The sequence below is a fragment of the Peromyscus californicus genome, unplaced genomic scaffold (genome assembly GCF_007827085.1).
Source record: "Peromyscus californicus insignis strain IS unplaced genomic scaffold, ASM782708v3 Scaffold_17__1_contigs__length_78620276, whole genome shotgun sequence".
NCBI classification, from domain to species: domain Eukaryota; kingdom Metazoa; phylum Chordata; class Mammalia; order Rodentia; family Cricetidae; genus Peromyscus; species Peromyscus californicus.
Window position 1 is genome coordinate 26769606 of NW_026294469.1, and position 27482 is coordinate 26797087.

At 42.5% G+C, this 27482-nt stretch overlaps 1 protein-coding gene across 13 annotated transcripts in view; it reads left to right on the plus strand.

Moving 5' to 3' along the window:
• The window catches only part of LOC128112710 (protocadherin alpha-C2), a 246646-nt gene that overhangs the window by 194599 nt on the left and 24565 nt on the right, over positions 1-27482 (plus strand). For 11 of the 13 annotated variants that reach the window (XM_052741957.1, XM_052741958.1, XM_052741961.1 and 8 more), the window contains exons 2-3: positions 15711-15769; positions 19354-19442. In XM_052741957.1, coding sequence (XP_052597917.1) covers positions 15711-15769; positions 19354-19442 — 148 coding nt within the window. Of the gene's footprint in view, positions 1-3216; positions 6391-15710; positions 15770-19353; positions 19443-27482 lie in introns of those variants that run through there. The other 2 variants (XM_052741951.1, XM_052741949.1) reach the window with 2 other exon arrangements.

Sequence of the window (27482 nt, forward strand, 5' to 3'; positions counted from 1 at the left end):
CTATTTGTGACACATATTCCTATAATGGCCAGCTGAGAGCCTGGTAAAATTAGTGACTAGTCAGTATATCCTTTTTGTCCTATGCCCCCCAAACTTCAAGTCATTTGGTACTCAAAGTAAAATGATTTATAATGATGCAGGTAATAAAGGAAAATTGATGTGAATTAGGAGAATTTTCTGAGTTTGAGTATTTTTCTTGCAGTCTTAATTCTGTTGTGATTGGTTTTCGCTGCTGTGCTCAATGATCTCATGGGAGATGTATTTTACAAATATAATTAAGAAATATAATTGAGGAATATGATTTGCAGTTCTTGTCTTGCACAAGGGTGAACGAAAACAATGCTCTATCTTATGGTTCTTTTTTTATCATGTCACTTTTTATTAATTAAATTGAGAAGTAATATTATTTTGTGATTAGTAACTTTACTAGATAGTTGGGTATAAGTTTTTCCTGGGGCTGGTTTTGTGGCACTTGCTGCTCTTCCAGAGGACCTGAGTTTGATCTCTCCTGCACCCATATTGGGCGGATCATAATCACTTATAACTCTAACTTCAGGGGATCTGAGATCTGTTCTGGCCTCAGTGGGTACCCCTACACACACGTCAGATGCTCACAAAGACACATAAAACAAACAAACAGAAAAGAAGTGATACACACATGCACACACACACACACACACACACACACACACACACACACACCTATATATATTGTTGATATAAAAGAGAGCTGCTTCTTTTTATTTTTAAGACACAGGATAAGTTCTAGAAATACTTGAAAACTTTGGAAAAACTAGACTTTGAATATATACTCACTTGTCCCCAGCCACCATTTGCTTCTTAAATGACATAGTTGCTTATCTGTGTTTAATGAGTCATTCAGCATATAGATGATTAGTCAAGATGTCATTTGATACTAACAGTTGTTACACTTAATAAATACCACTACTGCCAATAACAATAGTGTGCTTGCCGGATACTGTCCAAATGACTTAACTAGTTATTCTAATCTTAACAATAACCTCAAGGGGTTTATTTTTGTTTCCTCTATTTAAAACAAGCAAACTGAAGGCTAGGCGCTGAAAGATACATAGACAGCCTTTAGCAGAGGTGCAACTACCTCCGTATTTTGTGTTCCCAATCAGTTTTATTCTGCTTTTCAGCTGGAACTCTTAAAGGTAGAAAGGAAGGAATGCACACAGTGGTATGACTGAGACACAGTATAAATTAGTATGAATGTTTGTAGGTAAAGCACTTAGCAACGGTTTGAGCAATCACGTTCCAAACATTGGTAAGGTTGGCAGGAACCTCAGTATGATAGTGTGAGACAGGAAACCACTGTGGTGCCAGAGAGAATACCATCTCTTCAGTATTTAGTCTCTGGAAAGGAGGCTAATTTTGCTGCTGCTTTTTTCCCCCCTTTCAGTCACTGAGGGAGTAAATACTAGTTGGAGCTTATCATTCTGAAAAACAAAAATGGACATCTCAGCCAGTACTCTTGCTGAATGATAATATGGCTGACAGACAAATTCTGCTTTTTTTCCCCTCTTGAGGCACAGCACTGGGGGCTTCTGTTAAAAACACCACAAAGCCCTTGTCACTTTTATCTCTCCCTTAAGTGCCTGTGATCTTTTCAGGGGCACAGGACCATGCATGGTCAACAGCCGGTGGCTTTGGGCCATGGTGGCAGCGACTGGGAGGGCTGGAGGAGCTGAGAGGAAGAAAGGTCACTTTTCCTGACAACTTATAACTTGATTCCACTTACAGGCCATTTGTTTTCTGAAATAAGTAATGGGTGAGGACATAGACCAGGTCTACAATTTGTGCACTTGAGAGATTAAGGCTCCCGGAGATCAAATTACTACAGCAAACAGAGCTACTGGGGGATGTTTGGGAAGGATACAGACAGAAGAGGGAGAAGCCAGGGACCTTAGAAAGGAGACAGGAATAGATTTTGATGGAAATTGCTTCCCACTCTGCACCCTTCATGGAACAAAGAGGACAAATAGACAGGGATGGGAGGAAACCTAGCTTCTGTAGAAGAGATCATTTAGGTTGTGGAACGCTGTTACTACACTTAGGTTGAAGGAAGGATGTGCTGGCCCTGGTCTTCGAAATCTGGGGCTCTGTCAACTTGTCCTCTCAAGGAGGTAAGCATGCCAAATGTCAGGTCTCACTCTGGCTTCTTTCCAGTGCATAGCTAGAAAGTTACCCAAGGGGCTGTCTATGTAGCTAGCTCAAGGATACTGGGAGAAAAAGGAACGTTTCAGTGAATGGAGTTTGCACGGGGAGCTGTAGTTTCGAGCCTTCCTGGGAGACATGAGAGGGCTGGGAAAGCTGACGATTTAGAAACCGGGGAGGCAATGACACAGCACAGAACAGCCTCCTCTGCTCCTTCAGCTTCCTTTCTCACTGAAGAGAATTTGCGTGTGGCCTCTGTAGCAATTTAAGGGGAGCCCGAGGGGGCCACAGAGGTACAGGAGCCCCCCTGAGCTCTGTATTTACAGAAGATGAGCTGTGACCGTCGAAATTACTGCTCTTGTAAGATGAAGCCCAGTTCCCTACGTTTTGCTTAATAACAGCACAGTGCTTTTTTTTTTTTTTTTAATTTCTTTCTGCGAAGCATTATCGAGTTCAAATTCCAGCCTGGCTGGGCAGACTGAGAGTAACTCTCCTGATTTAATGGCTTTGTAGGCTCTTGACGACATTGTCATCCATTAAAGGGGAAAAAATTAATCACTCTTGAAAGAAAATGTCTTGAGCGATAAATGAAAAAGGTTTTGAAGATTAGGAAAAGCACGAGGGAAGAATCCCTTGAAATTTTACTAGATTTTTTTTCCCTACTGTGATCGAAGCAGGTTGAACACGAGTTTTTCTTGAAGTTTTACAGAGTCAGTTGTTTAAGGAGAGAATTTAAACACGGAAATATTGGTTAATTGTCAAAATACACACTGAAAGTTAAGGCACGTGGCTGGGAGTCGGACTGAATGCTGGATCCCAGGATGCTTGCTTTTGGCTTGCTCCCGGGAAGAAGGCTCCACTCACTTCTTTTCCCTTTGCCCTAGGAGTTAAAGCATGTCTGTACTTCTAAGCAATGTGACTGGGAAGGGGGTCAGGTAAACAACTGGTCGGCATTTCAAAAGCCCCCAAAGCACCTCCCCCAGCGTTTACTTTCTCTGACTGTCAAGGCACCGCCCAGGTCCCCCTACAGTTTATTTCCCTGGATGACGCTTTGAAATCTTGACTTGGGGAGCTGATAGTCGGAGTTCTAAGGACTGAGCTGCTCTTCTCAGGCTAATCTTAACGAGACGCGTTAAGCCTGCTGGGGAGCGTGGAGCCTTAGAAGAGCAGGACCGTGGGGGCAGGGAGAAAGGGAGTGGCCGCGTTCCCGCGGTCTGCTGGGATTCGGCGGGTCGAGGATGAAGGAGATGGGGCTGGAGTAGACGGAGTGGCAGGGCGGTGCACGGTCGCAGTCCGCCGCCACTTGGGTGCGGAATCCGAGCTGGACTTGCAGAGCACCCCCTCCCCCTCCGCTTCTCCCTCCCTCTCCTTAGAGCATCATCAGCGGCGGCGGCGGCGGCCACAGTCGCAGAAAACCGAGACCCGTGGAGCGCCTGGAGGCGAGTGGAGGAGCCGGGATATGGGGTGTCATCGGGGGCGGCAGGGCCCGGAGCCCTTGAGAACGCCTGGGAAGGGAGCGGCCTCGGGCGTTTGTAGCGCGTGAGCCGTGAAGAGCCGCGAGGGCGGAGGCGGGGCCCGGCGCGGAGCAGGCTCCCCAAGCTGCTGCCTCCCGCCCAGCCCCGGCTGCCTCCGCCAGGGCCGGCGGCTATGGAGCAGGCGGGCACCAGACCTGGGGCGACAGAGCATCCGCGACCCCGGCGGCCCTTGCCCTGGCTGCTGTATCTGTCTTTCCGGCTGCTGCTGGTGCTGCTGCCAGGCCCAGCGGCCTCCCAGCTACGATACTCGGTGCCGGAGGAGCAGAGCCCGGGCGCGCTCGTGGGCAACGTGGCCAGAGCCTTGGGGCTGGAACTGCGGCGCTTGGGACCCGGCTGCCTGCGCATCAACCATCTGGGTGCACCCAGCCCGCGCTACCTGGAACTGGACTTGACGAACGGAGCGCTCTTCGTCAACGAGCGCATCGATCGCGAGGCACTGTGCGAGCAGCGGCCTCGTTGCCTGCTCAGCCTGGAAGTGCTGGCGCACAACCCGGTGGCAGTGAGCGCGATCCAGGTGGAGATATTGGACATCAATGATAACTCGCCGCGCTTTCCGCGGCCGGACTACCAGCTTCAGGTAAGCGAATCCGTGGCACCTGGAGCGCGGTTTCACATAGAGAGCGCCCAGGACCCCGACGTCGGCGCCAACTCAGTGCAGACCTACGAGCTCAGCCCCAGCGAGCACTTTGAGCTGGACCTTAAACCCCTGCAGGAGAATAGCAAGGTGCTGGAGCTCGTGCTGCGGAAGGGCCTAGACCGCGAGCAGACCGCCTTGCACCACTTGGTTCTCACTGCGGTGGACGGGGGCATTCCAGCTCGCTCAGGCACGGCTCAGATCACTGTTCGAGTCCTGGACACTAATGACAATTCTCCTGCCTTTGACCAATCCACTTACCGCGTTCAACTGAGGGAGGACGCTCCCCCGGGCACGTTGGTGGTGAAGTTGAATGCTTCGGACCCGGATGAGGGTTCGAACGGTGAACTCAGGTACTCCCTGAGCAGCTACACATCAGACCGGGAGAGACAACTCTTCAGCATCGATGCCACTACAGGGGAAGTGAGAGTAAGTGGAACTCTGGATTATGAGGAGTCTTCCTCCTACCAGATCTACGTGCAAGCGACTGACCGGGGACCAGTGCCTATGGCGGGTCACTGCAAGGTGTTGGTGGACATTATGGATGTTAATGATAATGCTCCAGAGGTGGTGCTCACAGACTTATACAGCCCAGTGCCTGAGGATGTTGCTCTCAACACTGTTGTGGCCCTTCTCAGTGTGAATGACCAAGATTCAGGCTCCAACCGGAAAGTGAGTCTGGGTCTGGAGGCTTCACTGCCTTTCCGGCTGAATGGCTTTGGAAACTCCTATACACTGGTGGTGAGTGGCCCACTGGATCGGGAGCGGGTAGCTGCCTACAACATCACAGTGACAGCCACTGACGGGGGAGTACCACCACTCACATCTCAAAGGACACTGCAGATTGAGATCTCTGACATCAATGACAACCCCCCAAGCTTCCTGAAGGACTCCTATTCCATCTACATCCAGGAAAACAATTTGCCGGGTGTGTTGCTTTGCACTGTGCAAGCCACAGACCCAGATCAAAAGGAGAATGCAGAGGTGACTTACTCACTCCTAGACAGGGAGATTCAAGGGCTGCCGGTCACCTCCTATGTCTCCATTAACAGTGCCAGTGGCAGCCTTTATGCTGTCAACTCCTTTGACTATGAGAAATTTCGAGAGTTTTTTGTGACTGTGGAGGCCCAGGACAAGGGGAGGCCACCACTGAGTAGCACTGTGACCGCCAATGTGTATGTGGTGGACGTGAATGACCACGCCCCTCATATTCTATACCCTACCTCAACTAATTCATCAGCAGCCATTGAGATGGTGCCTCGGACTGCCCCTGCTGGCTACCTGGTCACCAAAGTCATAGCCATGGATTCAGACTCCGGGCAGAATGCTTGGCTCTTTTACCATTTAGTCCCAACTTCTGACTCGGACCTCTTTAAAGTAGAACTTCACACAGGAGAGATCAGGATTACCAGAAAGATTGGAGATGAGAGTGGTACCACTTTCAACCTGACTGTGGTGGTTCGTGACAATGGGGAGCCACCTCTGTCAGCTACTGTGGCCATCACAGTAGCTGTGGTGGACAGGGTTTCTAAAATGCTCCCCGACACTCAGAGACATATAAAGAGTGCTCGGACATACTCTGAAATCACACTTTACCTGATAATCGCATTAAGCACAGTGTCTTTTATATTTCTCTTGACAATCATTGTGTTGAGCATCATCAAGTGCTACCGCTACACTGCTTATGGCACAGCATGCTGTGGAGGCTTCTGTGGAGTGAGGGAGCGGTGCCCTGCGGAACTGTACAAACAGGCCAATAACAATATTGATGCCAGGTTACCACATGGCCTCAAAGTACAGCCTCACTTCATTGAGGTTCGAGGCAATGGCTCCCTCACCAAGACCTACTGCTACAAGGCCTGCCTGACAGCAGGCTCAGGGAGTGACACTTTCATGTTTTATAACACAGGGGCCCAGACAGGGCCAGGGCCAGGGGGAGCCCAAGCCTCCGGGACTGACAACAGGCATCTCACGGGCCAAAGTGGGCAGAATGCCGGGAACCTGATTATCCTAAAAAATGAGGCTGTCTCTCAAAATGAGGTGAGATAGTGATTGAAGTGTCTTCCAGAAAGCCGTGCGTTTTTTTTTTTCACGTGTCCCTTCCCCCAGTCCCATGTGGTTGGCCTTACTGATTTATTATCACAAACAAGGTTTATCTGGCGAATTGAATATTAATGGTATCTCTGATCTTATTATAACCTGCTGTTTGCTCTCTAGAAAATAAGCCCTGGAGAATTATCTTACTTACCATTTTCTAATGGCACATGTGAAGAATTGGCCATAAAAGTATTTGAGAAGTGAGGATTAGTCTTAGGTATTTTTTGTTGAAGCACAGCTCTGTATAAATAGAACACGTCTGGGAATAAGGGTTATATACTGGGAGGTAATGTGAGGTTTGAGGAGAAATGACCTCTGCTCTATCATCTACAGGGTAATTCTTGGGGCTTTAAAAAAATAAATATATAAGTTCTCAGACCCCCAGAGATGTGTGGTGACCACTGGGTACTGTTGCTGCTTTTAATCTTGGAGGTCCAAGTAAAAAAATTATTGGCTATTGGCAGGTGGATCTCTGTGAGTTTGAGGCCAGCCTGGTCTACATACAGAGTTCCAAGCCAGCTATGAGACCTTGTCCCTAAAACTTATTCAGTTAATTATGCAGGACTAATGTGATAGGCTTTTCCAGAAATTCACACTGAAAGTATAGAATCAGTCCTCACTCTGAAGCTGGAGTTTGCAGTGGCTGGATGCTGTGGTCATTCCGTAGAAGGCTGTGAGGGGAAATGAATGGTAGCAAGCCAGAGAAAATGAGTGCACATTTGTCTGGTCAGGTGAGGGAACTCATAGAAGGAGGGGGCTGGGAGTATGTAGGGATGGTGAAGACCAGGACAAGTTCTGACTGGGGAATAAGAGATGAAGAATTCCAACCTAGCCACCTTCCTTAGCATACTCAGAATTCATCTTAAGATGAGGTCTCAGCATTTGCTTTAAATATCTTTAATATCAATAATCTTCTGATTCCATGTTAACAATTTCTGTGCTTTTGATGAAATGCAGAGTAAAATTTCCAGGCCTTTCAGGTCTTTAAGTTAAATGACAATACTCTGAAAGCATGTGTTCATTTTCTGGATCCGAAATTAGTCATTCAATAGTATAAAGGGCTTAGAAAGTGGCCTTTGTTGTACACTATGGTTAGTATATGTGCTAGTTTTGACTTTTAAGTAGTCACAGGCCAGATTGCTCATTATAATGAAGAATGCCTAGGACTAATTGAAAAGTACATTAATGTGTAGGTATGATTTGGTAGTAACTCTCTGTGCATGCTTGAAATAGTAGGAGTCTGCCTTGTGATCCTTTAAACTTGGATTTCAAAGCAAAATCCTGTCCTATAGAGGGATGAATTTATTGTCCAAATAACTACTATGTAGCTAGGACTCTGAGAGTCAGCACAAAATGAATTAATAATATTTGTTTTTCCTATAGTTTGTGACTTTTCACCAGCATATTGCTATGGTTTACTAATGTCTATATTTCCACATTCAAAGTTCACGGCCATCTTAAGGGGAGTAATGCGTAAGCCACAGAATCTCCCTTCTTGATTGTCAGTAGATTGTATTTTCCATTTTCCTCTGGCTATTAGTCACTTATCAGAAGAGCCTGAATGTAGTCAATGCTGAGCAGTCACAAAGGCAGATTGCAGAGTAAGAAAGGGGGAGAAGGAAGTAGGAAGGAAGTGGGGCATCGAAGCATTTCCAGAATTGTTACATCGTAGCTTCTGGAAGCCTGTAAAAATGATTTGTCTTTAAATAGGGATGGTCTAGACATTTGCTTAACAAGTTCAGGTGGTGTCCTTTGGGACTGGGGCAGCCTGCAGGTGGTGAAGAGGCATGAAGAGCAAGCCAGGCCAGGCTCAACTTTGCCACCAGCTGTGTGCTGGAAGTTTAGAAAAATGACATGCTTGTCCTTTCTCCTTTGACCCAACGCTTGGGGCATTTTGATGCATGAATTATTTCTGTCTTACATTGACCTGTATGTTAATAGTTACTATGGCACACACACCTATGGTGGAGGGATAAAATTATGTCAGAAAGTGATTGCTTTTGTGGGATTTTGCCAAGAGAGTGCACGAATTTAGCAAAGGCAAATGATACCAGATAGACGTCTCTCAGAATTCAGTGAAGTGTCCCAAGGTCTACAGCTCCTGAGTTTATTGCAGTTATGGAGAAAATGTGAGTCCCATTGCTATAGCATGGCAAAATGGTGATAGAAGTCAGTCTGTTTTGAAAATCATCATGGCTAGGTCAAGCTGACTTTCCCAGGTAAGGCTTTCTCTTTCCTTACCTAGTTACTGCAGATGGCAGGAGGGTGCTGGAATGCTACTAATGCTGTGTGCCAACATTTAAATTAGATGGAGACTGGAAATGAAGAATGAAGGAATTTGTGCTCATTGACCACTCTGCTATATAAAAAGTACTCTACTTTGCAATATGTATATACAGGATTTCATTTCTTGTGAGTTTTACGTGAAACAAACATTATCAGAGAGGTTATATAACACAACACACTGCTAGTTGTATTTTAAGCCACATCTGTTTGACACTAAAGCCTATGTTTTCTTCAATAGTAGGAGTAAACAGAAATCCCAATTTTTATATATATATATATATATATATATATTGGCATGGGATATTCGGGCAGAATGCTACTGCCAGCTATTTATTTATTTACCGATTTACTATTGGCAAAATTTACTCAGAGCTTTTGTCCTTGTTCTTTCACTCTGTAAGCTTTCTTTTGTTGCTTGTTAAACATCAACATTTAGCAGCAGACTTTGATCTTTAGGTAGACTTTACTGTGTTTTTTGTTTGTTTGTTTTGTTTTAATTTCCTGAGTTGTGCTATGACGGCTTTTTGGCAACAGGGCAGAATTTCTCTTTGGAGCCTTCTGAAAACCTGAAGTGAAAGTAGCTGGCACCTCTTTCAGAGTTTCCATGAAAAGAGACCGAATCCTAAGATTGATTGCTAATGAGTCATTTTGAGTACTCAGTAGCACAGCATGTGAAATCATAAAGGAGTAGCAGAGAGATTTAAGCTTGGCTTCACTTTTATGTGTAATGAAGCAATTTACAGTTATCAGATCCTCAGTTATTTCTACCCACTGTATGTGCATATCCAACTTAAATCCAGACATGGGGATCTGAAAGAGTTAATGTAATCTTTCAGTGTTACCAAATACATTTCCTCTAGGACTGACTTTGCCATCTGGTGGCTCTGTCCTGGAATGATTTACACTCAATGTACAGTAACGTGATGGTGTGTTTTTAAAATTGCAAAATGGTCACACTAGACAAAGCTGCTTTTTTGGAGACAGGGTCTCCTACAGTCTAGGCTGGCCTCTAACTCAATACATAGTTGAGAATGACCTTGAATTCCTGATCCTCATGAGTGATTATAGGCATGGATATCACACCATACAAGAGCAGCAGATTTTATTTTATATTCATTATTTTTATGTGCATGTATGTGTGCCTACAAGTTTATTTGCACTACAAGTGTTTCAGAGCCCACAGAGGGCAGTAGAAGGCATTAGATCCCTCAGGAACTGGAATTACAGGCAGCTGTGAAACACTATGTGTGTCCTGATCCCTGATCTTCTGCAAGGGCAGCGAATGCTCTAAACCACTGACTCATCTCTCCAGCTCCAAGGCAAAGAAATTTTAATCATGAATTTCTATTCTAGTACTTCATCTTTGATGACCAGTTTTTAGTGGGTGGGGCTGTTTAGTGTTGCCATTTTCATATCGGCTATAGGGCTGTCCTGAGGGAAAAAGTTTACTGTTCTTGGTCTAATAATACAGTATTTTCTTCAAATGACTTCCTTCCTCATTTTTTCTCCACAGAGACAGTTGAGCCAAAAGTAACAATGGCTGAGTTCTTCTCTGTGTCTTTAGACATGTTCTTATTGATGAAGAAATGTTTCCTGTGGCTTGATTGCCCTTGACCTACCCTTTCCTCTGACCCCACCATGAGCTATCACATGGGCATCTGGTCTTACTCAGAACACTGCAGGGGCACAGCTTGGCATAGTATGCATTGTCTATTGGCACTCTCTCTGCCTGTCAGAATAGCAGCTTCATTTCTGGATTCTTGCCCTGGTTGGCTATGAATTTTTGCTTTCAATGAGAGGTCAGAATGATGTCAGTTTGCAAGTATTTGAGGAAAAATTGCCATCACCAAGATACTTTTAGGAGAATTTAATGGAATTCTTCTTCTTCTTCTTCTTCTTCTTCTTCTTCTTCTTCTTCTTCTTCTTCTTCTTCTTCTTCTTCTTCTTCTTCCTCTTCTTCTTCTTCTCCTCCTCCTCCTCCTCCTTCCTTCATTCCTTCTTCCTCTTCCTCCTCTTTATGTTCTTCCTCCCCCTTCTGTAAACATACACAATGATTGGTTGCATCACTGAATTTTCTTACTTTCTTTTTATTGGTTCTCCCCCCACCAGCTGGACTCCTCCCTCCTTTCAAGTAGCTCCCATTCTGACTTCATGTCCCCTGTAGTCTATTATCACAGTCTGTTATCTATTATAACCATTTGTGTTTTGTTTTGGTTTAGTTTGATTTGTCAAGACAGGGTTTCTCTGTGTAGCCCTGGCTGTCCTGAAACTCACTCTTTAGACCAGCCTGGCCTTGAACTCACGGAAATCTACCTGCCTCTGCCTCCTGAGTCCTGGGACTAAAAGTGTGCACCATCTCTGCCTGGCTTTTTTTTTTAGTTAGTTTGTTTCGTTTTACAGGTGTTTTTAAATGTGACTTTTACAGGACCTCACTTGAGTCAGAGTTTCCATGTATATTATAAGATGAACATAATTTACCTGATTAATATAATATTTTGACGAGTATAACCTGTAGCCATGACATAAAAATTCAGAGGTCAAGAGAGCTCTTTAGTAATGTTTTAAATCTGCTAACCTAAAAATTATGCAAGCTCTTTCTTTTCAAGAATTTGAACTTGGCACATGCAAAGAAATATCTGACATTGCAAAGGTGGAGAGAAATGCCAGCTTCTTTCCGGCCTTGCTGGCTCCAGAGAGATGCGATTGTGTGTAACAGAGTAGCTGCTGTACTAGCATCCAGAATAACCAGACCTTACACTTTCTGTTGTACTAGAACTTATTATGCATATTTTAATTTATTTTCCTTTCATTCCCTGTAGCTTGGAGTTTACATGTTGTACTTAGAAGCAAGTTTTCTACCCAGAATCCTCAAGTTTATCCCCTTCCAATTTTGATTTACTGAAAGACCAATGTGTGATATAGTCATGATTCTTTTCAGTGTTATGTTTTGCTTTAATGCATTCATTTTCTATTGCTCTCTGTAACAAATTACCACGAATTAGTGGTTAAAACCTCATCCATTTAGTGTCTCAAAGTCCTGCACTATGTGGTTGAGTTTTTTACTTCAGTTTCCATAAAGCTAAAAAACTCAACACAGTGGATAGGTACTCTTTTGGAGGTTCTGGAGAAGAGTCTACTTGGAAATTCATTCAGATTGTTGGCAGAGTTCACTTCCTTGGGGACAGAATCCTATGCTGGCTTATCTCTTTTTGCTGGGGCCAAGGAGGGACCATTACTCTCAGCTCAGAGAGAGCTTGCTTAGGTCCTGTCATGTGACTTGCTCTCAGGGCTGGCCTTAAAGAATCTCCTGTGACGTGGAGTCTCTCTCATGCTTCACATCCTTCTGGCTTCTGTCTGGGACTTCTAGACTTGAATGTAAAAGGCTCTTGTAATTAGGTTAGTCTTACCAGAGTAATCCCCCTTTAAAAAAGACAGAGGGGCAGGGGGAGTCTGTGGTTGGTATGTGGAATGAATAAAAAATTTCATAATAAAAAATTAAATGAAAAAAAGGACAGTTGAGCTGTCTAAACACAATTATGAGGATAAGTCCACCACAGCCTGAGTCTTGAGATTATACAGGATATGTGCATTTGGTGTGGGGGTCTCGAGCTTGCCTTAGCACTCTGCCTACTGCAATTTAGATCAATGTCTATTAGATAGCACTATGAAAAATTGGCTGTGGAGACATTCTGAATGGGCAAGGAGATATTACATATACTTTCTAGTTTGCAAGAGTAGTTTATTGACAAATCCAACAGCAACATGCATGGTAAGAAGACAGTGGTTTTGTTGTTGTTTTTGATTTTGGTTTTTGGTTTTTTTGAGACAGAGTTTCTTTGTGTAGCCCTGACTGTCCTGGAACTCCCTCTGTAGACAAGGCTGGCCTCAAACTCACAGAGATCTGCCTGCCTCTGCCTCCTGAGTGCTAGGATCAAAGGTGTGCATCACCACTGTCTGGCCGAAAAGACAGCATTTTATTTCACTGAGTATTCATGTGAGTTTATGAATAACAGGATATTTTAAACCTGTTTTACTTTAAACTGTCTTAGAAGTGATTCATCCTTCTGTTGCTTAAGTATCCTATGGCATAAATCACAAATAATTCGGTAACAGGATAAATTAAACTTTTGCTATAATTTGAGCAGGAACTCAAGTTGGTGCTTGTTCTTCAGTAATATTGCATCACCCACATGGATTACCTAATTGACTTTTTCTGCATCTAGAGTTCTGTGACTATTAATGTATTAAAAGACTAAACCGGAGTAATTCACCAATGGAAATTCAGCCCACTGAGTCTTAATCCTAGCAGTTGGCAGGTAGAGTTGGTAGAATCAAAAATTCAAGGCAAGTCTTGACATAGTGAATTTGAGCCATCCTGGGCACATGATACCTTCTCTCAAATGAATAAACATATGTACAAAACCAAGATATGTAATATTAAAATATTTTTGAGGTAAATAATCACAATTAGTCCAAGGCCTTAGTGTCTTGTAGCAGATACGTAGGTAGTCAGCCTTTCAATTTGAACTTTTTCCAAATTGAATAAAATCAAAGTATGAAACTTATATGCATTTTGAGTTTCAATTTTGTATTCTTTTAAGATGAATCAGTATCTAGGAACATAGAAGTAACTATATATTCACCAATCAGGCACATTTAGTGTCTTTACATAATTATCTTTATCTTTATAGATCATAACTTCTGTGACAGTTCATTTATTTAAAAATAGTCTAAAAGGCTGGGAATGATGGTACATGCCTTTGATCCCAGCACTTGGGAGGAAGAGGCAGATAGATCTCTCTGAGTTCAAGGCAAGCATGGTCTACAGAGTGAGTTCCAGGACAACCAAGGCTGTTACACAGAGAAACCCTGTCTTGAAAAAAACCACATACACACAAAACAAAACAAAAAAAACCCTTTAAAAACATATCCAATGCTGAATTCTAAGGATATAGCCCTGCATTTATGAATATTATGAGGATATCTGTGTGTTTTATGAGTAAAACAGATACAATCAGTTTCATAGAATGTATCATCTGGCTAGGAAAGTATTCCAATAGAAGCGCTTATTTCCTTGTGTAGTATTAGATGGTGAATTAAAATATACTAATTGCTTTCTTCCTTTCTTCGTCCCTGTCTGATCTTATTGCCATAAGAAATCTCATAACTATCATTCTGGCAAATGAATCTGAGAAGTATGTTGTTGCCGATCGACTGTTATTGAAAATAGCAACATGACAAATTAAATGTGTTGTTGAGGAAGTGAAATTGTGTAATAAAGTGAGTCTCCTGTTCAGTCCTAATAGAACTGTGCCTTTCAGCAAATTGAGGTTAGTGATTTCATCCCAAAGATCAAGTTGCAGTAATTTTCATCATGAGTGTTACCCAATCATAGAAAAATAAGCAACAGTTACTCAGCAGATGTCAGAATCTTTGTAAAAGGATTTTCTCCACAGACAAGCTGACACTGGTATTGCCAATGGCTGAGAAGACAGTGATGATGAAAACTTAATCAGATGTATTTTAGTCATGTTATCAGGTTCGTGAAATTATGTACAAACATTCTCTTTTGTTGCCTCCAACAATACTTGTAGAAAATGGAAACTTGTTTTATTTGGTCTATGGGTAATTTATGCTACTTTATATGGAACAACAATAGCATGTTATAGATTTGAAAACCAAGGATGAAGCTAGTTACATATACGTATCTTGCCAGCAGAATACAAGAGAATGAGGTGACAGCTTGTATGGGGTGGTGGTGGGGAGATGAGACTTGGGTGCCGTATTCAGAGTCACCACTTTTCTAGGCATTGATTTAGGTTCTCTGGGTCCTGCTTAGACATCCATAAATCTGTTAGAAGGTTGGGATTCTGGCCCCATCACTTCTCTGGGCTTTATGAAGTGTGTTTATGAAAATACTTCACATTGCTTGCACGAACTGTATGAATGGTGGGGGTGAGACTAGTTTGTACTTTGAAATAGTTTATTAGCATTGCTATAGCTTTATGTTGCTAACTATGATTATGTAACCCGGGGGAAAATACAAATTACAACCCCTTCCATTTCCTGACTCAACTGCACCTTAGTGTTCATGCCTGGTTTGTCTCTAGTGATTCTGAGTACCTTCTACCCACTTCATAGCTCCCCACCCAGTCTTCAGGTGCCCATAATTTCCTCTTTATCAGTTCTACTTTGGAATGACAGTTTGTGGGCAGAGGGCACACAAAATTTCCTTCTGGGACACAGGTGGTGCAGAAAGAGTCAGGGTCTTCATGGATTTCAGCTACTTCCTGCGAAGCAGTCAGAGCCTAGTGAAGAGAGTTGAATGAGGAGGTAAATCGTGAGAGAGGAGGAGGGAGCCAGTACAGATTTATGAGAAGGTTTCGGTGGCAAAACAAGGTCACACTGCAATGGTTTGTTTTCTTCTCTCTACTATCCCTCTTCCATCAGGAGAAGAGGCTGTTATCAGTTGCTAGTGTTATGACTGGGCACATCCTTCCCAGGTCAAGCATGCTGCAGTCTGCAAAGCCAGCAGTAGATTGCAGTCCTCTGCAGTCCAGCCAGGTCGGCAGAAATTGTGTAATCTTGTATTGTTGTAGCTAGACTACAGAATTGAAGGTGTGCCTTTGATGGGGCATTTGAGAGTAAAAAAAGAGGAATTTTTTTCCTGTCATAAGACAGATTGCTCTAGTGTTTTATGAACATAGACTTATATTAGGCAGGGTAAAGCTAAATGTGACCCTCACAGCACCCTAAATATGGATTTCCTTGATATTCAGTCTGGGTCATGTAACTTAATTTTCTCCTAAAAGTGATGTGTGTTATGGGTTTCATTTCAGCATTCCATATGAATGTCCCATTTGGTATTTTTGATTGGATGCATGAAAATATTTAAGGGACAACTAATCGATTAATACTACCCTGGGAGCACATTGATTTGCCATGTTAACAGCAAACTTCCTTTGTTATTTTTGCAGCCCCGACAGCCCAACCCTGACTGGCGTTACTCTGCCTCGCTAAGAGCAGGCATGCACAGGTATGTATGTCCTTCCTTCTTTCCTTCACTTGGGAGGAACTTGAAGTGGGCTCTGTTAGATAAACTGTATCTCCATAGGCCAGAAGCAGCTGTTTAAATTAAGAAGCTTTAAAAACTCTACCCGGGGAATGCAATTATTTTTGTCTCCATGATTATTTCTTGAAACATTGGAAGTAATCAGTGCCAAATGCTTATTGAGTGCTGGGAAATGAAAATGCCATGTGGAATCATCGGCAGGTTTCTGTACTTCCATCAAAATTCCTACAAGGATATCTCAGCTTAAAAACTTTTGTATCAACTTAAAACTATTTTAAATTTCCTGTGATAATTCTGACTCTTCATCCCCTCTCAACTATAGTTTTTGTCTCTCTCTTAAAAAAATTTAATTAATACAAGTCAGAAGCTTTCAGAGTTGAGTGCATTATAAATATATATACATACATTCTTTCTTATTTCAGATTCCTTGTTCTTCTATCTTATCCTGACCATTACACACTGTTAGCCACAATAAATGATTGCTCAAATCTTAGATGGTCTTTTCATTAAAAAAAAAAAACAAAACCAAAACACCCAGAGCCGGATATCAGGGTGAAAGCCGAAAGATCAGAGAAGCAGAACAGTCAGCTTACCTCTACAAAATCCTCAGCCTAAAGAGAGTGGGTTCCTATTTTCTCACACCTTACATTTTCTCTACCTTGCCATATTACTTCCTGGTATTAAAGGCGTGTGTGCTTCCCAAGCACAGGCATGAGATCTCAAGTACTAGGATTAAAGGTGTGTGCGGCCATTGCCTGACCTCTATGTCTAATCTAGTGGCTGGCTCTGTCCTCTGATCCTCAGACAAGTTTGCTAGGGTATACAACATATCACCATAAATGATAGCTATTGTTGTTTATGTTTGCCCCTGCTAGAATCTTCTGTCTTCTCCATCATTTTGCTCTCTTATTGTTACCAATATTGTGGGCTCTTTAGAGAAGAGTCACGTTCAGGACTTTATTGACTATCTGGAGACCAAATCTAGCTTGCTTTAGATCAACTTAGAGTAATAGCATTGCTCAAGACTCAGATTTAATATAGTTTTGTCTTGTCTACTTTGTCTCTTTGACAGTAACTGATTCCCAGAGCTGATGTGTCCATGCCATAGGGCCAAATGAAAGATTCATTATTTGTGACTGTCTTTGGAAACCAGATAGGGAGGCTCAAGAACTAGCAAAAGAACTTAACTTTGAAGAAGAAATGAACTCCAGACTTTAAGCCCTTCAGAATATCTTGACAATTATTAATTGAGTCTTCATCAAACCTAGGCCAATGTCTAAAGAGAAATCTTGTAGAATAGTGTGTGTAGAATTAATGAAAATATAATTTTAGCTCATTAAACATGCATTAGATTAAAATAAATTAATGCCTTCTCAAGCTTACAAATGATCAGAGATCATTATGTGGGTGCTATTTCTGAATCAGGAGCAATCAGGGAAGGGCTGAAGATTGGTAACTGGCTTGTTGAGATGTCGTGCTGGAACCACAGTCATGATTTTAAGCTAGAGACACTCATACAGATGCTCTCCTATGAGGCATCAGAGGAGTTGTTTGTATTTATTAGAGTTGAGCTGTGCTTTTTTTCTGTAGCTGAGATGTTTGTGGAGCTGGGCATTAGGTAAATTAAGCTCTTTTTACAGTATCAGCTTTTATCATTGCAATTGAATTAGTGTTTTGCTTGAAAGATACCAAAGCTGTGAGGTGCAGCTTTTTTTTTTTCTGGAGAAAGGGTTTTGGCCTGGAACTCACTCTGTAGACCAGGCTGGCCTTGAACTCACAGAGATCCACCTGCTTCTGCCTCCTGAGTTCTGAGATTAAAGGCATGCACCACCACCACCTGGCTGAGGTGCAGCTTTTTAAAAATTGTGTTTAAAATAAAATATTAACGGAATTACCACTTTGTTGTTCCATAAACAGATGACCAAATTTGCTCTTGTTCGGGTTGCAGTTACTATATTAAGAGATTTAAGTAGATAAGAAAGGAAATACAATTTGAAACTAAGACGTTGCATCTTTTTCACTTCATAGTGCGTTGAACATGTATCAGAGCTGTGAGCTTAAAGAATGCCTCCTTCTCACAGTGCATTGGCTTCTTGGTGTGTCTAACCTCGGGAGGCATCTTATCACTCTTATTTTACTTTTTAAATCTGCTTTGAGCTGAACCGGTTGCAGGGAAGTTACATCTTTATGTCTATATAATTTTCGGGTAGATCCAAAAACTCCCAAAGGACATAAATATTTGCAAAAACAATTAGAAAATTCTAGGTTGGAAATGAAGGATACTGGTGTTAGGTCACAGCTTAGTGGATTTCTACCCAGTGTGTTTGGAGTGAAAGAGCAAGGGACTGCTGGGCGCATAGATCCCCTTTCCTGTTCGACTTGTGATCCTCTGTCTCAAGTGACTCCTTCAGTCAGTCACTGAGGTTTTAGTAATTTAATCTGAGGACAAGCAAATGTCTGATTTAAAAGTGTCCTCCAACTTTGGAGAATGTTCCCAGTTTACTGAGCTGGGATCCCAATTTCCTTCTTCCTCTATCTGGATATATTTGAAGCTCTGATGTACACTAGCTATAGACATACATAAATAGACACAGTATTCTTTCTGCCCCTGGATAGTTTGTTTTCTCTCTGCTAGCCTCTGTGAGTCTCTGAGATGATGTCCCAGCAGTGTTTTGTGCTGAATTAATCTCTTCTGAATGAGGATCTATAAATTACTGTGATTTGGTTTCTCTTGTCCTAGGATATGTTGGATAGACCACCTATTCATAAAACAATACAGAAAAAATAAAACAGAAGTAATGCTAAGAATTAATCAGGGCTGATAGCAGGCAATACTTTTGTTACTGTCTGTCCATCCTTCTGTTCCTTGTAGTATATCAAATAAACTTTTCTTTCAGAAAAACTAACAAAATAGTTGAGCAGGGTATGGTAGCACATGCCTATAACTCCAACTACTTGGGAGACAGAGAAAAACAGCAACTTTCAAAGCCAGCTTCAAGCCAGTCCTCTTAGTGACATGCTGTTTAAATTAGGAAGGGCTGGGGACATAACTCAGTGATAGAGACCTTAGCAAGCATGTATGAGGCCTAGTGTTCAATTCTCAGCCGTGCATGCACACCCACCCTCCCAGGGATGAGTTGGGTATCCAAACTGATATTACTGCTGACAATATTGTTGTGTTTAACCTGAGAGAGGGTTGGGAGTTTGGAGAAGAAGCTTCCCTCGTCATCACTGAGATGTTAAAATGGCATTTGTCCTCTTGTGGGTCTTTTGTTAGATTTAGTGGGCACCACAAGGCATTAATGAAAACCAAAACTGCCGTAAAGACAGAACGCGTTATTATCACTGTGGCGCAGCAGGCAGTAAGTCAGCAATGGTTTTGCACTTTTACAAGGTGACTGCTCAGCAGTAATGGTTGCAGTTTAAGCATGAGCAGGGAGTGTTAGCTGCCGCCCTCCCTTCATAATGGAGGCAATTTCTGAGGGTGGGAGGAGAGTTGGAAAAGCTTTTATGGTCTAACTGTTATCTGGGTCTGTGTGTTTACTCAGCTCTGTGCATCTGGAAGAGGCCGGCATTCTACGGGCTGGTCCAGGAGGGCCTGATCAGCAGTGGCCAACAGTATCCAGTGCAACACCAGGTAAAGAGTCAGGATCTCTCTCTTCTTGTTTGGGTTCTGGAAATTGGTCAAATGGCCTGGTTTTGTAAGAGACAGCTCCTTTTTGATGCTTTTCTTCCATACAAACACAGTCTCTGTGTACATACATGATTGTTCTGACTTTGTGCTTGGAGTTCTTCAAGAGTTGAAAATAGGTCACCAAGAACTTATTACACCTATTTTCATTTTAAAGACTGAAGAAACAGAAGTTCAGGAATGAACCCACATTCACACAGCTTCTGTATATAACTTGTGTATATAACATGGCTGCAAAGCATGCTGCCTTGTAAGAATCCACCCAGATTAAAATGAACACATGCACGTATATAAAACAGATGACATAAGAAGGTATACGTGAGGACTTCTTTCTAAAAATAGCCAGATGCCTTTCAAATGATTAGGCTGAATAGCATGTGCAGTTAAGGCCTATTTTTTTGCTGGCAACTCTAAGGACTTTCATTTATTCTAATCAAGCAGCATTTGCTATTTATGAGTGTTTTCACAAGTCAACTAAAAGTACGATTTGCCAAAAACGCACAAGTTGAAGCAACTTATTAGACAGCTAATATTGCCAGATGGCAAGGATAAGAACATGAAAGAGTCCGTTGAACAAATCGGCAACCTCAGTGCCAATGAACAAGGGAGGGAGGAGTGTGTTCTCAGAATGCTAAATGCTGTAGGGTGAAGAGACACCTAGACATGTCAGAGCTACTCAAGGTTACACATGAAGTCAGGTCTGGTCACCCTCCCTTCCTTTGGCGTTAGTCTTATTGTCATGGAAACATAGGTTAGTTTGGTGAGCTGGGAACTAGCTTTACATATATCTTCTCATGAATGACATTGGCTGGTGTAAATATCTAGACACATGTAAAATGGGAACATTTGTGGATTATTTCCTGTTTGGGACCCAGGTTTCTCCTTCAGATTCAAAAGGATGTTGGGAATATAAGTTCCTAATGCATAATGTTATTTTTCTTAATTTTTTACTTTTGAGCATTTCATACAAGTATACAATGAAATATGATTGTATCTAATCCCCATTTACCCCTTCCGACTTTCCTCATATCTCCCCAACATATCCTCTCCTAACTTCATGTCATTTGCTTTGATAGCCAGTTAGTGCCGCCCATATGTGCATGTGTGTAGGGCCATGCACTGGAGAACGGGAAACCTACCAGTTGCCACATCCTCAAAAAATTCTTTTCTCTCTCTTCTATCATCTATCCACTGCCAAAAGCTTCTTAGGAAGGGGTGGAGCCTGGAGATCATCGAGCCCAACTATCCATGATCCATATTTTTGATGGAGACAGATGATGAGTTTCCATGGCTCTGCTTCCTTGCTGGCTGCTGACACATGACTCATAGCCCTCATGGACTGGGTAGAGCTCACATTTTCCAATTACTCCGTGGTGACCTAACCATGCTTTACAAAATGTACAAAATGCCCCCACACCAATTACATGAAGTTAAAAGGGTTCTCCTCTGCCTTGTGCCCTGTCCTTTGTACTTTTGGGCACTAGAACTCAAAGTGTGTTTTTTGTTGTTTGGAGAGGAATGGTATAAAGATTAAGATTATAATTTAGAGTGAGAGCTGAGCTGAATTCCAATGCCAAGCTTACTTACTGAATGCACATAAACAAAGTTCTTAAATGCTTATCTTTTAATTTGTTCTTTCTCTAAGTTGAGCATAATAACGCCTTTGTTATTGACTTGTCATGAGAATGAAAAGAAAAAGAAGGGCTGAACACAGTAGTTGACATGTAGCATCAATGCCCCAGTAGTCTATTTACCCGTTTTTTGGGGGAAAATACTTATGCGCTGTGTAATCTACTATCTGGCTTTGACTTCCGACTTCTTGGTTAGAATTCAATAGTCTTCATTTGTAGGCCCAGATACAGGTCCTTTGAGGTTATGTGGGTCATTCACACATCTATACAGTCCAGTCATCCTCCTGGATGTGGGGTGAGGAGGGTTTATTCATTGTTCCCTGAAGAAAAGGAAAATGCTTCTTCAAAGTTGGTTTTCAATCTTAAACATATCCCGCTTTTTGCTGATTGCATCATTCTTAGTGCTTCATGGTGAAGGTGCGGTTGCTTCTAGAAGGTTTGTTTCTTGTGCTTCTTGCCCCTTACACATGTGTCTGAGCTCTTCTTGTGCCTTGCCACTAACTGCTCTTTTCACACCAACACCGGCAGTGGCTGTGACCACAGGCATAAAGGAACCTGGACCTGCTGTGCCCTGCTCCTTATTCATGTGTGTGCTTCTTGGAGTTGCTTTCCCTTTTAAGTCTTCTGCTTTGTTGGTAAGGTGTTCATTTAATTTCACAGTCTGTAGAAGCCTAGGATAAAGAAGCTATATTCTGAAGGGATCAATGGAGGCGTCATAGGTGATGTTCTCTATGGGATAAACAAGTCAGGCATTAAATTGGTTAATTCTGATTACTGGCCCCTGTTCTCCAGCCTTGCCTTTTGTGTAAGCAGAACTGGATCACATGCCTCCTTATTTCCCTCCAGCTTCCCATGAGACTGAGCACAGAGAAAATTAGCTAAGCAGCGAATGCACAAAATATAGTCACAGCCCCTGCAAGGATGGAGGAATGTGTTTTAGAGAGAGGGGTATTAAAGGGCCAGACATGGACAGGTGTTACAACCTTTTAACTTTGTCTAGGTGAATGCCCTGAAAAAGTCTTAATGAATAGTCTCTTGTGATTAATTCCCAGAGGAAATCCCAAGAGATTCTAGAAAAGATGGTCCCTGCTTGCCAGGAGACTGGTTTGGCTGTCTGCAGTGGATCAGGCCGCCCTTGCCTGTTGGTTCTTCAAGGCTCCTCTTTACACAGTTCATAGAATCTGAAGACCTGCCAGATGTGCAGACTGGATGTGACAGTGCAGGGGAGCCTGATGCAGCGGTATCTCAAGTTGAGACCAACATAATCTACATGGGAGACTCTTTCTCTAAAAAAAAAAAAAAAAAATCCATTTCAAACAAAACAAAGACAACCCACTAAACAACAGTAACAATATTTTAGAGTGGGAAACCCAACTGAATCTTCAAGTTCTTCATCCATGGAGTCAAGCAACCACAAATAGAAACTATGTGGTAAAGATGCATCTGTACCAGACACACACAGGCATTTTCTTTTCTTGTCACTCTTTCCTAAGTAGTACAAGGTAAAAATGTGCATAGTATTTTCATTGTATTAGGCGTTACCACTCATCTGGAGATGATATAAAGTACACAGGAGGATTGTGATATAACAGGCAATCACTGCACCATTTTATATGTGATCTGAATATCAACTGATTTGGGTGTCTGTGATGGTCCTGGAGTCCATCCCCCAGGGATAACAGGGATAATAACTGTTCTCTCTATTTATCAAAAGAGCTCGGGGAATTCCAAGGCACACAGCACTGCCAAAGATAACATTATAGCCTGTGAAGCAAGGCCCCAGGGGACCTGGGACTAAACAGTAAAGATTAATTGGGTGGGATAGGCTCTAAGGCACCTAGGCTTAGCTAGATAACTCAGGGTACTAGACAGTGGTTCTCAAAGTGTAGTTCCTGGGGTAGAGTACCAACAACATCCAGGAATTTGTTAGGAAGGCAGAGTGTTTAGACGAGCCCTCCATGTGTTCTCAATGCACCCTAAATTTTAGGAACTGGTCTAGAAGGGGCTTTGGTGATTCAGGTCTGCAACCTGCCCTACTCAAGGGGCTGCCCCAGGGGGATTGCAAGTTCAAAGCCAACCTGGACAACTTAATGAGACAGTCTCAAAATGCAAAGTGAAAAGAGCACTAGACTGTAACTCAGTTCTAGAGCATTTACCTGTCATGTGGGAAGTCCTGGTCTCAATCCCCAGTACCAAAATCACAAATCAATAACAGCAAAAATGAACTGGGCTAGAGTAAATATTTCTGATGCCACCTAGTATGTTTAGAGGCTCGGAAACTGTGAGGAAGCTATTTGTTTATGATTCTTGTGGGAAGCAGGGGATTTTCCCAGACCCCAGAGATAATTGCTAAACACTCAAGCTCCAGACTCAGAGCAACATTCCTTGGATTTTTTTTCTTTCTGGGCCACTCAGTTGCTGTATATCCCCAGGACCTTTCTATGCTCAGTTTCTTTTTCAGTAAAATGAACATAAGAGTAGTGTCTTCCTTATGAAGTCATTAGAATTAAATGACATAGTACTCACATAGTAAAGAGTCCAAAGAAAAACATTTAGTAATAAACAGACATTTTGTGATTTCTCATAAAAGAGATGAATCTATCCTTTCTTTACCTTCAAAATTCAGAGTTTCTCTGAGTAGACTCTTCAGGGAGGCTGTGCTACTGAGATTTTATTTAACTGCTTGTCTATTTCCTTGTAGGATTGCTTTTGTCCTGATTTGTCACATCTCTTACGCTGTGGGAAGTGGACATGGTTATGTGTCCTAGTTTTATAGGGGGATCCATGCTCTTATTCATTTTATAGATTTTTGCCTTTCTGACCGTGCTAAATCCTCAAGGAAAGACTCCATCTTTAACTAGTCCTCCCAAGGAAACTATGTCCTGTAAGTTCTTTTGGAGTCCATTTAGGAACACTGTCAACATCTTTTACGTCTCAGGAGTGAGTGCAGCCTCAGGCCCTTGGGAGAGAATTTAGAAAGCATGCTGTTCCACTAACCTGCTCACCCTGGCCTTCAGCTGTTGCCATGGCAATGCCGGTCCTGGTAGGTGTGTACATGTCCTTATTAGGGTAAAAGAAAAATGAGTTCAGGGATCTTGTGAGTGGGGCAGCTCCTCTCTGTGTCCTCCACTGTCACCTTCCATTTGACAGTCCAGGAAAAGAGCTCTGTGGAGTGATCTTTAGCTGGGGAAAGCGAACCCTTGGAAGATGCAATTTCATTGTCTGGGGGCTTGAAGCCCCTTATGCTTGGTGGAGTTCTCTATGTAGCCTGTGATACACACAGATGTGCTTGTTCTGGCCTGGCCTGCAGGATGGTGTCAAGGTGACAGGGGAAGAAGGATTAACCCAGGAGAAGACAGGAAGCTTTGCTGCCTCTGTCTATGTGTCCTTTCTTCATCTCCTACTTAGAGGGACACTCTGCATCTTCCATTTTTATTGACTGTGTAGGTTAAAGGTTGGAGTTGAGAATGTCTTGGTGTTGTGAAATTTTTTTTGTATAGTAAATAGCTTCTGTGGTAGTTCTATGTGTTTTCTGTACATTTCCTTTATACCAGAGTTGGAACCCTGACATGCACTGAAAGAACTCCTTCCTTCTCAGTGGCCTCAAAATGGAGACTCTAAGTCTTCAAAAATCACCCAACCTCATATGCACTCATGTGTGCTTCTTGACACACATTTTGGGGATACACACAGTGAGGAGAGATGGACATCAATAATGGTTTCCCAGGGTTGCTGTTTTCTTCAGATCCCACAGATGCAAAGACACAGGCTAATGCTGGGCAAGAAATAGAACCTCATTATAGTTTCTCTGGTTATCATTGATCCATTTAATGTGTTGACTACATTGGAGCAATAGAGTATGGTCCCTGAGGGACTTCCTCCTGACAACTTTTGACTGTGTTTTGGAAAAAAGAAAATCATACATTTTATTCTTTTGTTCAATAGTTTTGTGGATCCAGCTGTGATGATACACACATGTAATGACAGCATTCAGGAGGCTGTGTCAGGAGTTCAAGGCTGGCCTGGTCTATATACTGAGTTTCAGGCCAAAGTATATATAGCAAGATCCAATCTCAAAAAAAAAGCAGCAGCAGCAGCATGAAACAGGATTTCTGAAATACTCTACTGATTCTTGCAATGCACTTTTGCTGGTTTTGTTGACTTTTTAAAAGCCCTTTATCAACAGCCAGAGTCAGGTTTCTGCTTGGGAGATCCTAGTGTTGTGAAGAGCCTAAGAAATGGAGAATTTCACCGCTTTTCCCACTTGACTCAGCTCAAAGACTAGAGACAACAGGCTGTTGTTTGAGAGCTTGGTGGGGAAGGGGAAATGGAGGGTGGAGTCTTCACTTCCTTCTCTGAGGAAGATTACTAGGATTGTTTAGATTAGGGGTCTGGGAACTACTATTTGGAAGGCACTTGAACAAGGATGGTCTGCTTCTGACAGGTTTACTGCAGAATTATCATGACAATTTGGAATGGCTTTAAGCATAGTAGTTCCAGAGAGTCTTGCCCTCGACCTCACTCACACTGGCAAGCTACAAACTAAAGCCTGCCTTGGTGATAGCAAGGGACTTTTATGGCAAGAATTTTTGGAGACAGTCAGCCAAAGGAACTTAAAAAATTCATCTTCCCAGAAGCGGTCAGCTTTGCAGTTGAGAAGGTCACTGCCTAATCTGGAGAAACATATTCAGGTCAAACATTGGCTGTAGACCAGGGGTCTCTAGGGAAGGGTCACCAGGCTTCTGAGAGCTGGAAATGAGCATGTGGGTTGTAGAAGGGACTTTCTCAGCCTGGACCCTTGAAGTCTCATTGCTGTCAATCAACAAAAGGGTGGGAAGCCGGGATAGATGCTGCTCTACCCTCACCTACCTTCTGAAGCCATGCATTGCCTCAGCATCAGTCTTGTCTGCCTTCTAGGGAGAGGACCAGAAAAGGATGGAAGGAGTCAGTACTAGAGGTGATTTTACCAAAGGAAATCCAGAAAAAGGAATGTTTGGGTTCCTGTTTAAACAGGAAATTGAGAGCTTTGTAGAAGATACACCCAAGAGGTATAACCACTGAAATTTGAGGTATGAAGAAGTAGCTTTGGGTGGCCAGATTTGGGTCCACAAGAGAAAAGAGATAATGAGAAGTTTGTTATTACTAGAGTCGAATCTCTTACCTGCTGTATCCCAAACCCTCAGTCTATAGATCACAAGTTTCATCACATGTTTAAAAAAAAAAAAACAAAAAGACTTAAAAATGAGTGAGGGTTGCTTTGTAGACAAAAATCTAAACAAGCAAGGTCAATATTGACAATTCAAGAAAATTCAACAGATAGAGTTTATGTCCAATGAAAGCCTATCCTGTGTCCAGAATTGTTGTTCACATGACATGCTAGGCTAAAACTAAGTAATGAAGTGATATTCTCTAGGCCTTCTCTTCTGTATTTTTGTGTTTTACTCTACAATGTAGATAACTTTTGCTTAAGAACATATCTCTCCCATGTCTGTTCCCATAATCACCTGGAGTCAGATGAATACCCTAAAGCCACTGAAAGTGTGAGCAACTTAGAGTAGATGCTCATTCACCAACCTGCATGAAGAGAGTCTAGATTTGGGGGAGAGGAAGAAGATCACTAGGTGTGTAAACAATTCTGAGGAAGACCCATTTGAGTCTGTAAGTTTGATGATGAGCTACAGGGTACAGAATTTCCCTTTTTTAGCTAAAGTCTACTAGGAGGGCTGGTCCCTACTTCCTCCCAGGACTAGATATAGAAGTCAGCACCTGCTCTGCCAACTGAATGTATTCCCAGCCCTCTTCTTAGAAAACAAAACGAAATAAACAACAAGCCTCAACAACCCTAAACCACAGAAACAGCCCTAGGGAGATTTTCCCAGTGAATGTATTAGTAGGAGGGTCTTTGACTCTGTGTGTGTGTGTGTGTGTGTGTGTGTGTGTGTGTGTGTGTGTGTGTGTGTTTGTGCATGTGGAGGTCAGAGGACAACCTCACGTGTCATTCCTCAGGTGCTTTCCACCTTTATTTAGAGACACAGTCTCTCACTGGCCAGCAAGTTCTAAGGATCAATATGTCTCTGCCTCCTCGGTGTGAGGATTATAAGCATGCAACGCCATGCTTGACTCTTTTTAAAAACATCGGTCTGGGGATCAAACTTATGTCTTTGTGCACGTAAAACAAGCACTTTACCAACTGAGCTTCCTCCCCAGTCCTTACACAGCTTTAAGAGAGAAGTACATTGTCATTCCCATGTTTCAGAGAAGGAAACAGAGGCTTGTCCAAAGGCAGTGACTTCCTAACATAACACAGCTGATCTAAGTGTTTTGCTCACTTTTATACTCTCAGTGTCAAGTAAAA